This window comes from Gadus chalcogrammus, chromosome 5, assembly GCF_026213295.1.
Source record: "Gadus chalcogrammus isolate NIFS_2021 chromosome 5, NIFS_Gcha_1.0, whole genome shotgun sequence".
Lineage (NCBI taxonomy): Eukaryota > Metazoa > Chordata > Actinopteri > Gadiformes > Gadidae > Gadus > Gadus chalcogrammus.
Genome location: NC_079416.1, coordinates 21,970,281 through 21,983,676, shown reverse-complemented (window position 1 = coordinate 21,983,676; position 13,396 = coordinate 21,970,281). Strand labels below are relative to the sequence as shown.

General features: G+C 51.6%; 2 protein-coding genes and 8 non-coding genes across 11 annotated transcripts; 1 reads left to right on the top strand and 9 right to left on the bottom strand.

Annotated features, from left to right (window-relative positions):
- Positions 1-7: 7 nt before the first annotated feature.
- On the top strand, positions 8-7,481 carry im:7136021 (uncharacterized). Of its 2 annotated transcripts, XM_056590001.1 has the most exons (5): positions 8-811; positions 4,575-4,766; positions 5,563-5,770; positions 5,915-5,995; positions 6,044-7,481. In XM_056590001.1, exons 1-5 carry the CDS (start codon positions 133-135, stop codon positions 6,171-6,173), a joined length of 1,290 nt encoding a protein of 429 aa, XP_056445976.1. In that variant the 5' UTR covers positions 8-132; the 3' UTR covers positions 6,174-7,481. The 2 variants fall into 2 exon arrangements, with proteins under 2 accessions (XP_056445976.1, XP_056445975.1); XM_056590000.1 differs by having other exon boundaries at positions 5,915-7,481.
- dkc1 (dyskeratosis congenita 1, dyskerin) lies at positions 6,279-13,223 on the bottom strand. Its single transcript, XM_056589999.1, has 14 exons — positions 13,154-13,223; positions 12,543-12,592; positions 12,368-12,454; positions 11,426-11,517; positions 10,955-11,139; positions 10,768-10,832; positions 10,433-10,559; positions 10,031-10,161; positions 9,533-9,676; positions 9,091-9,211; positions 8,297-8,519; positions 7,968-8,022; positions 7,490-7,645; positions 6,279-7,114 (listed from the first exon to the last, which is right to left on the bottom strand). The coding sequence occupies exons 1-14, from the start codon at positions 13,167-13,169 to the stop codon at positions 7,052-7,054; spliced, it is 1,515 nt and encodes a 504-aa protein (XP_056445974.1). The 5' UTR covers positions 13,170-13,223; the 3' UTR covers positions 6,279-7,051.
- LOC130383346 (small nucleolar RNA SNORD83) lies at positions 7,257-7,334 on the bottom strand. Its single transcript, XR_008895785.1, has one exon. It is a non-coding gene; the product is annotated as a small nucleolar RNA SNORD83 (small nucleolar RNA).
- Positions 7,829-7,906, bottom strand: LOC130383345 (small nucleolar RNA SNORD83). The gene has a single exon (XR_008895784.1). It is a non-coding gene; the product is annotated as a small nucleolar RNA SNORD83 (small nucleolar RNA).
- LOC130383370 (small nucleolar RNA SNORD17) lies at positions 8,602-8,805 on the bottom strand. Its single transcript, XR_008895809.1, has one exon. It is a non-coding gene; the product is annotated as a small nucleolar RNA SNORD17 (small nucleolar RNA).
- LOC130383343 (small nucleolar RNA SNORD83) lies at positions 9,308-9,385 on the bottom strand. The gene has a single exon (XR_008895782.1). It is a non-coding gene; the product is annotated as a small nucleolar RNA SNORD83 (small nucleolar RNA).
- On the bottom strand, positions 9,863-9,996 carry LOC130383368 (small nucleolar RNA SNORA36 family). Its single transcript, XR_008895807.1, has one exon. It is a non-coding gene; the product is annotated as a small nucleolar RNA SNORA36 family (small nucleolar RNA).
- LOC130383342 (small nucleolar RNA SNORD83) lies at positions 10,284-10,361 on the bottom strand. Its single transcript, XR_008895781.1, has one exon. It is a non-coding gene; the product is annotated as a small nucleolar RNA SNORD83 (small nucleolar RNA).
- LOC130383347 (small nucleolar RNA SNORD83) lies at positions 11,244-11,322 on the bottom strand. Its single transcript, XR_008895786.1, has one exon. It is a non-coding gene; the product is annotated as a small nucleolar RNA SNORD83 (small nucleolar RNA).
- LOC130383369 (small nucleolar RNA SNORD17) lies at positions 11,702-11,905 on the bottom strand. Its single transcript, XR_008895808.1, has one exon. It is a non-coding gene; the product is annotated as a small nucleolar RNA SNORD17 (small nucleolar RNA).
- Positions 13,224-13,396: the final 173 nt, after the last annotated feature.

Below are 13,396 nucleotides of genomic sequence, written 5' to 3'. Positions count from 1 at the left end.
CGTTTATGTCGTGACGTCAGCCTCCCGACCAGCGGTGTGATCCGATCATCGATGATACGAGGATTTGGGAAGAGTTGCAAAGTCATTTTAAGGGATAATTAAAGCGTGAGCTTTACACATGCGGACTTTACCATGCCGCTAAAGGAGTACTCTCTCCCGGAGGAGGTCTGGATTCACGCGTTCACTTTCTTGTCGACACGGGATAAACACAGCGTCCGCGCGACCTGCAGGTACTTCAGAGAAGTACTAGATAAAAATGTTTATCTTTGGAAAGATTTCTCCGTGGTCCTGAATGACTTCTCACGATACAATCGGGGGTTCTGGAGAACCCTGGCTCGCAGAAACGTCCGCACTTTGGTCCTGAGGGAAGGCAAGAAGAAGTATTTGCGGCCGCTGCCAGACGCGCTGCCGTCCGTGACAGGCGTCGCGCTGGACTACTGGTCGGAGCCGCAGCCGCTAGACACTCTGGCCCGCTTTTCCAAACTCACCAGTCTGTCGTTCCACAACTCCCAGTGTCCGCTGGACCTCTGCCCCCTGCTGCAGTTGCTGTCCCTGCAGGTCACCCGGCTCAGCGTGTGCAACGTGAAGCTCCGCTCTCCGACGGTCCAGTTTATCAGCACCGTGTCCAAGATGCGGAATCTGACGCAGCTTCTGCACCACCACGACGGGACGGAGCGCATCCCGCTGCGCGCTTTCCACGACCTGTTGAGCGGACTGCCCAGACTGCAGCACCTGTCTTGGGAGATGGTGGCCCACCGGAGCCTGCCGGACAACTTCTTCAGCCCGCCCTCGGTTCAGCAGCAGCTGGAAGGTCAGGCTCCAGACAGTGTGGTACTAAAGGGTTGATGTTCTCACAGTGGCCGACTTGACTAATGGTGCGGCCACACCAACCGCGTTGGACAACGCGAGTACCGCGCCTAACCTGACGCTTGACCAGTGTGTGGTGGTTCAACGCTCCAACGCGTCAACGCGCCAACGCAGCTAGATGAGTCCATTGTCCATGCAAGTGAACGGAGCGTTCCCTCTTCGTCATAACTATCAAACCAAACATCCTTCACATTCACTGAGCGAACATTATGAAAGTAAAATGCACATTTCTCGCTAGAAATGTTTCCATAAACGCATTTAATGGCGTAACTATGTTACTATTTCCACCCAGAAGAAAAAAGAAAGATGTCGGCCGTATGCTTCTGTGCAAGCTCACTACTCTCTGCCAGTGACGTCGGGTCAAGCTCCACGCTGATTGGCTACCGCGGCTAAGCGTCACGCGTTGGAGCGTTGAAAGTTCAATTTTCTGAACTCCGGGCGTTGGTGCGTTGGGCGCGTTACTGCGTTTACGTGCGTAATTACGTGCAACTGCCGCGCCTAAAGGCTGGTTTATGCTCGGTTACGTAAGCGTAAGCGCAAGCGCAAGAGGCCCTTGCGAGCCCTTGCGCCCCCCTTGCGCGACTTCTCACGTCTTGCGTGCGTCGGGCGATTTTTCTAGACTTGCGTCATTTTTTACGTAAGCTTTTACGCGAGTCGCCCAGCCTGCAAGGCTGTGATTGGTTTGCTGGTCTGGTTACTACTTCCTGTCTGGAGTATCACCCGGCAGGCTCATATACAAAAGCATTAACCTGAAGTGAAGTTAACTTTGCTGCCAACACATTATGTCGTTTTAAAATGTAGAGAGATATGCACATTTATACAACCCCAATGATCAACAACTTCATCACCCCTGTTCCTCTGTCTGTTGCCATCATTCACTGTGTATGGGGAGAACACAATCTGGCACATAAACAAACCAACGACTCCCACAGACAAAGACGTCATTCTCGAGGTCGTCTTCAACGAAAAACTTTCCTCCACATATTACTCCACCTACTGTTCTGGCGGTAAATTGCTTGGCAACAAGCATGCAGCCGCCTTAAAGGCGGCTGCATGCTTCAGCGTTGGTGTTACGTTGTTGCGCAAAATCTACTCAAAGCAATTCATGCTCCCTTTTAGGTTGCGCGTGTTGCGCGTGTTGCCAAGCAATTTACCGCCAGAACAGTAGGTGGAGTAATATGTGGAGGAAAGTTTTTCGTTGAAGACGACCTCGAGAATGACGTCTTTGTCTGTGGGAGTCGTTGGTTTGTTTATGTGCCAGATCGTGTTCTCCCCATACACAGTGAATGATGGCAACAGACAGAGGAACAGGGGTGATGAAGTTGTTGATCATTGGGGTTGTATAAATGTGCATATCTCTCTACATTTTAAAACGACATAATGTGTTGGCAGCAAAGTTAACTTCACTTCAGGTTAATGCTTTTGTATATGAGCCTGCCGGGTGATACTCCAGACAGGAAGTAGTAACCAGACCAGCAAACCAATCACAGCCTTGCAGGCTGGGCGGCTCGCGTAAAAGCTTACGTAAAAAATGACGCAAGTCTAGAAAAATCGCCCGACGCACGCAAGACGTGAGAAGTCGCGCAAGGGGGGCGCAAGGGCCTCTTGCGCTTGCGCTTACGCTTACGTAACCGAGCATAAACCAGCCTTAACGCCCCCAATGCAACGCTTCAACGCTTCAACGCGTGTACCGCGCCTAGACCAATGGTTCCCTATGCAAAAATGCCGATTTTCAACGCCCCTAAAGGTACGGCCACACCAACCGCGTTGCTCGCGTTGGGGGCGTTGAAAATCGGCATTTTTGCATAGGGAACCATTGGTCTAGGCGCGGTACACGCGTTGAAGCGTTGAAGCGTTGCGTTGGGGGCGTTGGGCGCGGCAGTTGCCCGTAATTACGCACGTAAACGCAGTAACGCGCCCAACGCACCAACGCCCGGAGTTCAGAAAATTGAACTTTCAACGCTCCAACGCGTGACGCTTAGCCGCGGTAGCCAATCAGCGTGGAGCTTGACCCGACGTCACTGGCAGAGAGTAGTGAGCTTGCACAGAAGCATACGGCCGACATCTTTCTTTTTTCTTCTGGGTGGAAATAGTAACATAGTTACGCCATTAAATGCGTTTATGGAAACATTTCTAGCGAGAAATGTGCATTTTACTTTCATAATGTTCGCTCAGTGAATGTGAAGGATGTTTGGTTTGATAGTTATGACGAAGAGGGAACGCTCCGTTCACTTGCATGGACAATGGACTCATCTAGCTGCGTTGGCGCGTTGACGCGTTGGAGCGTTGAACCACCACACACTGGTCAAGCGTCATGTTAGGCGCGGTACTCGCGTTGTCCAACGCGAGTAACGCGGTTGGTGTGGCCGCACCATAACGCGAGCAACGCGGTTGGTGTGGCCGTACCTTTATGATAACGGCTGTACAACTAGACGTTTAAATACATAGGAACAAATAGGCCTACTGTGTGTTTTTCCTGGTTCCTGTTGGAGGAGGAGAATGAGAGGATGATGATGATGATGGTGTGTGTGATAAATAAACCCACTTTACAGCACCTTTCAAATAGCCGAATAGTAACAGGCTATCGTCGTTAACACGACAATCCTTAGAATCATGATACTTAATGTACAGTTAATAAAACAGGGGAACAGTGGAGTGATTGTGGGAGAGGTTTCCTCTATCAGCAGCAACGTCTGTTTCCTCATGATAAAAAGATTGGATACCAAACCCTGTGTCAACAAACGGACACTAGCACCCTTCAGTCAGCAGCACCCTGCCGTCAACAGCACCCTGCTGTCAGAAGCACCCTGTAGACCACAGCACCCTGTAGACCACAGCACCCTGCAGACCACAGCACCCTAGAGACAGCAGCACCGCCAGAGGGGGTCTCATGAAGACCTCCTCTGACGCACCGAAGCTCTGGACGTGTCCCCCAGGACTGAGGGGTTCTTGAGGGTCTGGTGTCCCCCAGCACTGAGGGGGTCTTGAGGGTCTGGTGTCCCCCAGCACTGAGGGGGTCTTGATGGTCTGGTGTCCCCCAGCACTGAGGGGGTCTTGAGGGTCTGGTGTACCCCAGCACTGAGGGGGTGTCAGGGTCTGGTTGGGTCCTTCATGCTCTTTCACTGTGTCGGAATTCCCGCTCAGAGCTGATTGGTGATTGGTGGAGGCGGGACGATGATCAGAATGGTTAGTTGAATGACAGCCAGAAGAGTGGTTAGTTGACTGTCAACCGGTAGATTGGTTGGTTGACCAACAGCCGGTAGAGTGGTTAGTTGACCGACAGCCGGTAGATTGGTTAGTTGACTGGCAGACGGTAGACTGGTTAGTTGACTGTCAACCGGTAGAGTGGTTGGTTGACCGACAGCCAGTACAGTGGTTAGTTGACTGTCAACCGGTAGAGTGGTTAGTTGACCGACAGCCAGTACAGTGGTTAGTTGACTGTCAACCGGTAGAGTGGTTAGTTTACCGGCAGACGGTAGAGTGGTTAGTTGACTGTCAACCGGTAGAGTGGTTAGTTGACCGACAGCCGGTAGAGTGGTTAGTTGACCGACAGCCAGTACAGTGGTTAGTTGACTGTCAACCGGTAGAGTGGTTAGTTGACCAACAGACAGTAAGGTGGTTAGTTGACCGACAGCCTGTAGAGACGTTGACCTATAGACTGCGGGTGTAACCCCCAGGTTGTCATGTGACCCCTGACCCCCCCCCAGGCCCGCGGCCCCTCCCCCTGTCCAGCCTGGAGCTGCTGAACTACGACACGCTGGTGACCCGGGCGGCGCTGGCCCCGCTGGCCGGCCTCCGCAGGCTGTCCGTCCTGCACCTGTACTCCGTCCCGGGGCCGCAGTGCCACCTCTGCACCTGGCTGCTGGCCCTGCCCCGGCTGACCCACCTCAGCGTCCACGGTGAGGGGACACACACACACACACACACACACACACACACACACACACACACACACACACACACACACACCCAATTCACACACACAAATAAACACACGCATGCATACAAACACATATAAACACAGACACACACACACACACATAAAAACACATACATGCACCCATAGAAACATAAACACGCGCACACACACCTGGCTCATGGGTGTGCAACGACAGAGGGAGGCCACGAAAGACTGAGTAACTGCATGACGTTTAATCAAGGAAACGTGAAATGTGCTACAACAAATGCACAATGTCCATCTGAACGCCAGGCAGAGTGAGCCAATGGGGCAGGGCTGCTTAATAGGCTCCCGGGCCAAGCCTGCTCAGGGCTGCTTTATAGGCTCCCGGGCCAAGCCTGCTCAGGCCTGCTTTATCAGGGTATATGCCGGAATCATAGAGATGAATTTACCACCTTTTACTACCTCCACAATATTTTATGCCACCAACACGACTTCAAGACACGACCCTAACCCTTTATAGGCTCCTCAGCCAAGCCTGCTCAGGTGCGCCGCAGCTCACCAATAGGTGTGGCTCCGCCCCCCAATAGGTGTGGCTCCGCCCCCCAGCTCCCTGCACAGAATACACAAGCAGCAAACCACAAAGGCAACCTGTAACAACACACACACACCAACACATAGACACACATAATCACTCACACCCATACACTATGAAAACACACGCACACAAGTGCACGACGGGTTCCCTGGGACCGAGGTGTGACGTCCCTGCTGTTGTGCTTCTCCCGGGCGTGAAGGGGGCCACCGTCTGGGGGCCTGGGCCGACTGCCTGCCCCAGTCCGTGGTGGGGCTGACGCTGTGCGTGGACCTGACCCTGGACGACCTGGTGGTGCTGGGGGCCAGGCTACCCCAGCTCCAGCACCTTCACCTGGAGCCCTGGGGGGCAACGGGCTACGTAGCCCTGGTCCCGGAGCTCTTCCCCCAGCTCAGGACCCTCAAGATACGGTCAGACGTCTCCCCTCTGTTCATCACATTGCATCTTTTAAAGTGTGCTATAGTGAGCGCGTGTGATTCTACATGCCTTTCTATATCTATCAGACGTAACATGGTAAAGTGTGATGCAGAATAATCTTGTGTCCTTCTCTCTAGTCATCACAACGTGCCAGAGTCGGACTTCCTTGGCCTCGCCCTTCTGGACAAACTACACCATCTAGAGGTCTTGGACTGGTACTGCGGTCACCGCCGGCCGGCCGAGGGCCACACCCACATCCGGCAGGCCGGCGGCCACGCCTCCACCAGTCCTCGGCTGTCCAACCTCATAGCGCAGCTCCGACACCTAACCAATAACCGGGTCCACATCACCCCCAAACGCCAACAAGACCCTCTCTTATGCCAGTGTCTTTCGTAGGTGCGTCGGTCGCACGTCGTGATTCCCAACGGTGACATGAATGTTCAAGACGTAGTACGAAGTGATTCTGCTGAAATCTGAAAAGGTGCCTACAAGGATATGGAACCGAGATTCCTCAGTGCTGAAAGAAATGTTGAGGGTTTGACTTTTCTGCTTATGTAATTCCATCTGGGTACCAATGTTGCACTTCCGTTTTTGAAACTCATGCATGATGAAATCGGGTTGGACACTCAATACTGCCATTTTCTTTAATTACATTTTACACTATTTAGGATTAAAAATTAATGACTGCCAGATTGAAGAAATCTATTGTTTTGAATGAATAGAATGCCATGATAGGCCTGGAGTTTAATGAACTACCTCCTGAAGTCGACCATTACTGACCGGTCTAGGCAACGGTTATGTACTTAATCCTGGAGAAGCTATGATAAATGTTGAGTAAATTGCAATTATGTATAAAAAAAATTCTTTAATACATGACAGGTCATTGAAAAACAACCCCCCCCCTTTACTTAGGCTTTGGGAGAGCCGTTTATATAAACAGGTTTTACATTTTATACATCTTTTTAAAACCAGCAATCCTGGAAGTGGGCCAGATAGGGAGGGGGTCTAGGTTACCATGACAACACCACAGGGCTGCGAGTTCATTTAAGGCAAGAACAGACTTTCAACATAAAGAGTTGGGGAGGGTCCACCCAAAAACATTTTTAAGTTTTTATTTACAAAATGCAAATGTCTGCAGCGGGCGACCGCAGACGTCTGGAAACAGACGTGTAAAAAAAAAAAAAAAAAAGGCAACTAAAAGATCCAGAAGGTACTTCAGCGCACCGCGTTAGAGACGTATTGTCCTTTGAGTCTCTGCTCCGGCAGCAGAGGCCTCACTCAGAGTCCTCCGCTGTCTTCTTCTTCTTCTTTTTCTTCTTCTTGGCACTCTCCTCACCCTGCAGGGGTACGGGTCAGTGGGGGAAAGCGTGAGTGGTCATTATAGAAGAATTTCTATAATACAGGTGAACGCTAAACTTAAAGCTGCAGGCTTCACAGTGCGTGGGATGCCCCCTAGTGGACGAGGCGGTCCCTGCTACAAGCCATCAGTCAAGGGTGATAGATATTTGGTCATCCTCGCACATAGTGCTCACGCATCTATATAGCTCATCATTTGGCTTAAAGTACCCCACTGTAATTAAATTAAATATATATAATGCAGTCTGTCCTTCATTAGTTGGAGGACGTTTCCGCCAACTAATGTAGTGTGACATTTTGAGAAGAATTTCATGAGTATACACGTAATTTTTCCGTGATCTTTAACCACTCCTCACCGCTTCTGGGGTCTCCTCCGGCGCTTCGGGTGGCGTCACCTCCACTTCCGCCTCCTCGTTTTTCGGTTTCTTCTCCTTTTTCTTCTTCTTCTTCACCTCTGTGCTGGGCGTACTGGGAACACTGGCCGCTTCGCCGTCGCTATCCTCCCTCTTCCTCTGCAGAAGAAGAAGAAACGGGGAAACTACGGTCAACATTGGCCCAAAGGAAAGACTGAAGTGCAGTCATTCTGAATTCCACTAGACTTCAGAATAAAGTAACTTGGGTGCTACTATGGTCTCCTTGACGACCAGAAGAGACTACCTCCAAGTGGCGGTTGGTCTAAGGGCGTCTCTGCTACAAGCCATCAGTCAAGGGTGATAGATATTTGGTCATCCTCGCACATAGTGCTCACGCATCTATATAGCTCATCATTTGGCTTCATGTAGCTCATTGTTAATGAATAAAATGAAAAATGCAGCGAAACTAGAGAGTACCAACCTTAGCCGAGGCGTCCGCGGCCTCTCCAGCCGCCGGCTCCTTCTTCCCCTTGCCACTGAAAGAAGAACGAACAGGCGTGAGCCACAATGTTGTGCACATCCCTCAGATTACTGTGACATTGTTTGTTTTCTTGACCGACAAAACATTTTGATGAAGGGACTTTACTCCATTTACTCTATTGGGACTAGTGAACTAGTCCCGGTCTGAACTACAGCTGGTTGGGACTAGTCAACTAGTCCCGGTCTGATCTACAGCTGGTTGGGGCTAGTCAACTAGTCCCGGTCTGACCTACAGCTGGTTAGTGCTAGTCACCGGCGGCGGGTCCATACCCGTAGTCTACGTAGCCCGTCTTCCACTCCCCGGGGGTGCTGCCGTTGGGTTTGCCGTGTTTGTCCAGAAGCCCTTTCTGGATCATCATCTTCTTCTGGCTGGCCTTGGGGCCCAGGCCCCACTTGCGGGGGTACGTGTCTCGCTCCATGATGACCCGCTTGATCTTGGCCACCACGCCGTGGTCACACGTGGAGATGACCGCCGTGGTCATTAGGGCCACGCCTACAAACACAAGAGCTCAGGTCAGTCCGCGGTTCCACGCGGCCAAACTCCGGGCAGGCCGGAGCCTACTGGTGACGAGCATGTGATCAGAGGTTTAAATCGTCTTGGTTACACCGAGCCCCATCGTCTGCCCGGCAGTCGACCGCCCCGCCAGACCCCAGCAGAACGCCGGGGGCGGAGGAGGGGGCGACTGACGGTACGCCCGGGGCCAGAACGGACCCGGGAGAGCGCAGAACCCGGAGCCAGCTAGCACTCAGAGAATGGATAAACAGGTTCATCACTTCACATCGCTCCACCAGTAGGACCCCCAACCCACCAGTAAGACCCCGGACCCACCAGTAAGACCCCCAACCCACCAGTAAGACCCCCAAGGCCCCACCAGACATGGACCACTTCAACATCACTAGTGTACAACGAGTCATCCGTAAGACATTAGTTGACCGTGATACTAACTTATCATCTGCAGCATCAATAACTGAAGCCACTGTCGTCCCATCCATCCACCCATTACTAGATTGGACGTTTGCAACCCCAGACCAGGTTACCCACGGCAACCAGAAGCCAGACTCACCGATGCAGATGGCCTCGCCCTTGGTCGTTATGACGACGATGTCCTGGTTGATCTCAATGCCGTCCTCGTAGCGCAGAACGCCCGGCAGCATGATCTTGGCGCCGTAGCAGATGGCGTTCACCTGCAATATGGAACACGCGTCAGAAGGCTAAACTTAAAGCTGCAGGCATCACAGTGCGTGGAATGCCCCCTAGTGGACGAGGCGGTCCCTGCTACAAGCCATCAGTCAAGGGTGATAGATATTTGGTCATCCTCGCACATAGTGCTCACGCATCTATATAGCTCATCATTTGGCTTAAAGTACCCCACTGTAATTAAATTAAAAATATATATAATGCAGTCTGTCCTTCATTAGTTGGAGGACATTTCCACCAACTAATGTAGAGTGACATTTTGAGTCGGACTCCTGTCTATACGTTGGCAGTCCGCTGCTGTGACTCACCGCGCTGTCCTTCATCACCAGCCTCTTGTGCGACACCATCAGCTTCTCCAGCGGGTAGATGACGCGCCTCAGGTACGTCTCGTCCTTGTTGTGGTCGAACTGCCACTGGGCGTCCAGCACGTCGTGCATGGTCACCAAGTTATCCTGAGGAACCACAGCCAGTTAGAGGAACCATTCCCAGTTAGAGGAAGACTCATGGACCTTCAGATAGATATACATTTCTTTTGTGTTCAAATTAAATGACCAGAGGCCATAGTGAGGAGTATTAAGAACTTAAATTGACGGGATGCCAATATTCTTCCAAAACACACAGGGACATCTTCAATGATCGCGTGTTGACCGGAGTGAAAGACAAAAGCCAAACGCGTTGACAGTTGAACATCGAGTCACTCCGCCCGTTTCTGTGCCAAAGGTTAATTACCAGAACTGGGGAGGAGCCCAGAGCTGAACTCAACACTTTGGGATCAGGGTACAGAGAAAGGGGGGGTCTAGTCTCACCGTCTCCCCCAGGACCCCGGAGCGGACCCGCCGCAGCTCCTGCATCTGACCTCCGACCCCCAGCAGCAGGCCCAGGTGAACGCACAGCGTCCGGATGTAGGTCCCGGCCTCACAGCTCACCCAGAAGATCCCTACAGCACAAAGAATAGGGTTAGCTCAGCGTCACCGAGGACCTCACGAATAGGGTTCTCTCTAGTGCTTTTATCCAAAGTGAATTACAACCGTTCATTCACAGCAGAGTCCTTCAACTACAAGCCATCAGTCAAGGGTGATAGATATTTGGTCATCCTCGCACATAGTGCTCACGCATCTATATAGCTCATCATTTGGCTTCAAGGAGCTCATGGTTAATCAATCGTTTGATTCATAGTACAGCAGAGACCGAGGACAAGCTGAACTCACCAAGCCTCCTCTCCGCGTCGTACTCGATCAACTTGCTCTCGTAGATGGTCCTCACTCTCAGCTGTCGCTTGACGGCCGCGATGAGGGGCGGGCGCTGGAACAACGCTCCCGTCAGCGTCTCAAGACCCTACAGGACAAGAAGGCGGCACGTCAGAGCCCGTGGGACCAGACACGGAGCTGCACGTCAGAGCCCGTGGGACCAGACACGGAGCTGCACGTCAGATCCCGTGGGACCAGACACGGAGCTGCACGTCAGATCCCGTGGGACCAGACACTGCTCTGGATGACACTATAGGATGAGACATTAGTCGAGGGACACGAGCCGAGACACTTACCCTAGCTAGCGTGTGTTCGTTTTCGATAGCATTGTGCAGCCGTACTATTCCCACATACTCTTTGCCTGCAAGGGACAGCAGAAGAGTAGCGAGAGGGGCCAGTTTAGTGTAGGGCGACAGCCACAGAGATAGATGCCTCACTGTATCACCTAGTTTACTGCGTCATTTGTGTTGCGCCGCTACGTACCGGCGCTCTGCTGGGACTTGACCAGGCGCGTGGCGCGCTCCACGCACACGATCAGACAGCCCGTCACTTTGGGGTCCAGGGTGCCGCTGTGGCCCGTCTTCTCCACCCGCAGGATCCGGCGGATCCACGCCACCACCTCGTGGGACGAAGGGTTGGCCGGCTTGTCCAGGTTGATGAAGCCGCACCTAGGGGGTGAACAACTCAAGTTAACCACTAGTCCGTACTAACCCTCAGGGAGCACGTCAAGACTAGCCTTCCACTGGCGGGACAGAGTGTCCCCCCCGCTACAAGCCATCAGTCAATGGGTGATAGATAGTTGGTCATCTCCGCACATCGTGCTCATGCATCTATATAGCTCATCATTTGGCTTCTTGTAGCTCACTGCTGCTTATTAAAGCTAGGATTCTTCCCGTTTGCTCAATCGCTAAAAGGCGTTTCCTCGACTGAGGCCGAGCCGGGAGGGTCTCTTACCGGACATAGTCGGCGATGTCCCTCTTCAGGGGGTTGGACCCGTTGGGGAGGGGTGTGTAGTGGGCAGTCCTGATGTTCAGCTTATCGAAGTTCTGCAAAACAAAGCACCGATGTTACAGTAACTGCACTCATGGTTTAAAGACATGGAAACAATTAATGAAATCCACAACATAGAAGATGAGGATTTCTGTACTGCTCAAGAATGGTACAGACTCGAACCCCAGCAGCTGTGAAGTTTAGGGGTGACCCACAACGGAGCCCACTGGTGACGAGCATGTGATCAGAGGTTTAAATCGTCTTGGTTACGCCGAGCCCCATCGTCTGCCCGTCAGGCGACCCCCCCGCCAGACCCCAGCAGAACGCTGGGGGCGGAGGAGGGGGCGACTGACGGTACGCCCGAGGCCAGAACGGACCCGGGAGAGTGCAGAACCCGGAGCCAGCTAGCACTCAGAGAATGGATAAACAGGTTCATCACTTCACATCGCTCCACCAGTAGGACCCCCCAACCCAGTAGGCCACCCAGGGCTCCACCAGAACATTTAGTTTGCAACGAGTCAACATTAAGGTATTAGTTGACTATGAGACCATGTCTGTAACTAATCATCTGCAGCATCAATAACAAGCATTAGACACACTTCCTGCTCATCTCGAGTTTCTAGGCTGCAGTGATTCAACCTTTGACCCCATTTCTTGCTTGGAAAAAATATGCAACCCCAACCAACTTCAGTGCATCTACTTCAGTACTAATTATCAACATCTGCCGGTGAACGTAGTCACTTTTAGTTCCACTTTTAGCACGGCCATCAGTCAATAAAAACAGACTATGTATTCATTATTCATTGCTAAATCGGATCATCGAGTGTCCACAGCTAGTTCAGCTCCGGAGCGACTGGTTCTGACCCATTAGACACTAAAAAAAATGATTGTAGACTCGGGACCCACCTTGAGTAAGAGAGGCCATTGCGACGTGTCTAACGCAGCCGCCTTAGCTTCTGGTTTGATGAAGAAGTCGCCGGTCTGTTGGATGTCCTGTAATAAGACCATTTATTAGTTATTTAATATCTCACTGGTAAATAATAGATCGTTACGGATGTAAAGCTGTATTGCTGATACATACCCCAACATCCTCCTCCATCACCTTCTTCGACTTCTTTTTCTTTATCGATCCTGCGTGTGGAGAAAATGTTAATTATGTAGTCGACACATTTTAAATGTCAATTTTGCAGATGAAACAGATTATGGAGCGGCGTCACATCCCGCACAAGGAGAACCCCACGTGGCACAGAGGCCGGCACGTGGTGCGTACGGGCCATGTGTGCTAAGCTAACTGGCTAACCTGCGCTACATGCTAACATGTGGAACAGGCCCACCGTACACTTGTGTTGCGATTCTGCATTTGGTGGAAGCTCATGCAACACAAACAACGTTATGAACATATTTGCACAACAAGACGAGCAGCTTTCCTGAGTAGTGTGTACGTCACACTTTATTAACTTGACTGACAAGTATTTCATGCAAAATAATCCCTGTTCATTCAAAATATACACTTGGTATTCAATCATCTAGCATGTGCACTGAAAGTAATTTAGGCTGTTTGCAGAGCATTTACCCAGAGGTTAACATTATAACATGCTGCAGAGATTGATCCTTAACACCTGCACGTAGACTAACGTCACAGTGCAAATCTCACAAGATAAGTGGCAAATAACAATTTGAACAACAAATTACCTTCTAAGTCCGCCATCTCAGCATGCGCTTTTAGAATGAAAACCCGCGTGTGCCCCTCTTTATATGAGCCCTCTTCCACTTCCGCCGGGTCGTCGACGCCCTGACGTCAGTGAACGTGATGGCTCGTGCGTCGCTACTGCCACATAGCGTGCGGCGCGGTCACAACAGGCACAGACCGTCCTATTCACTAAACAGGTGGTTCTCGTACCCTAAGGGGTACTTTGGTGTCCAGGGTGCATTCAG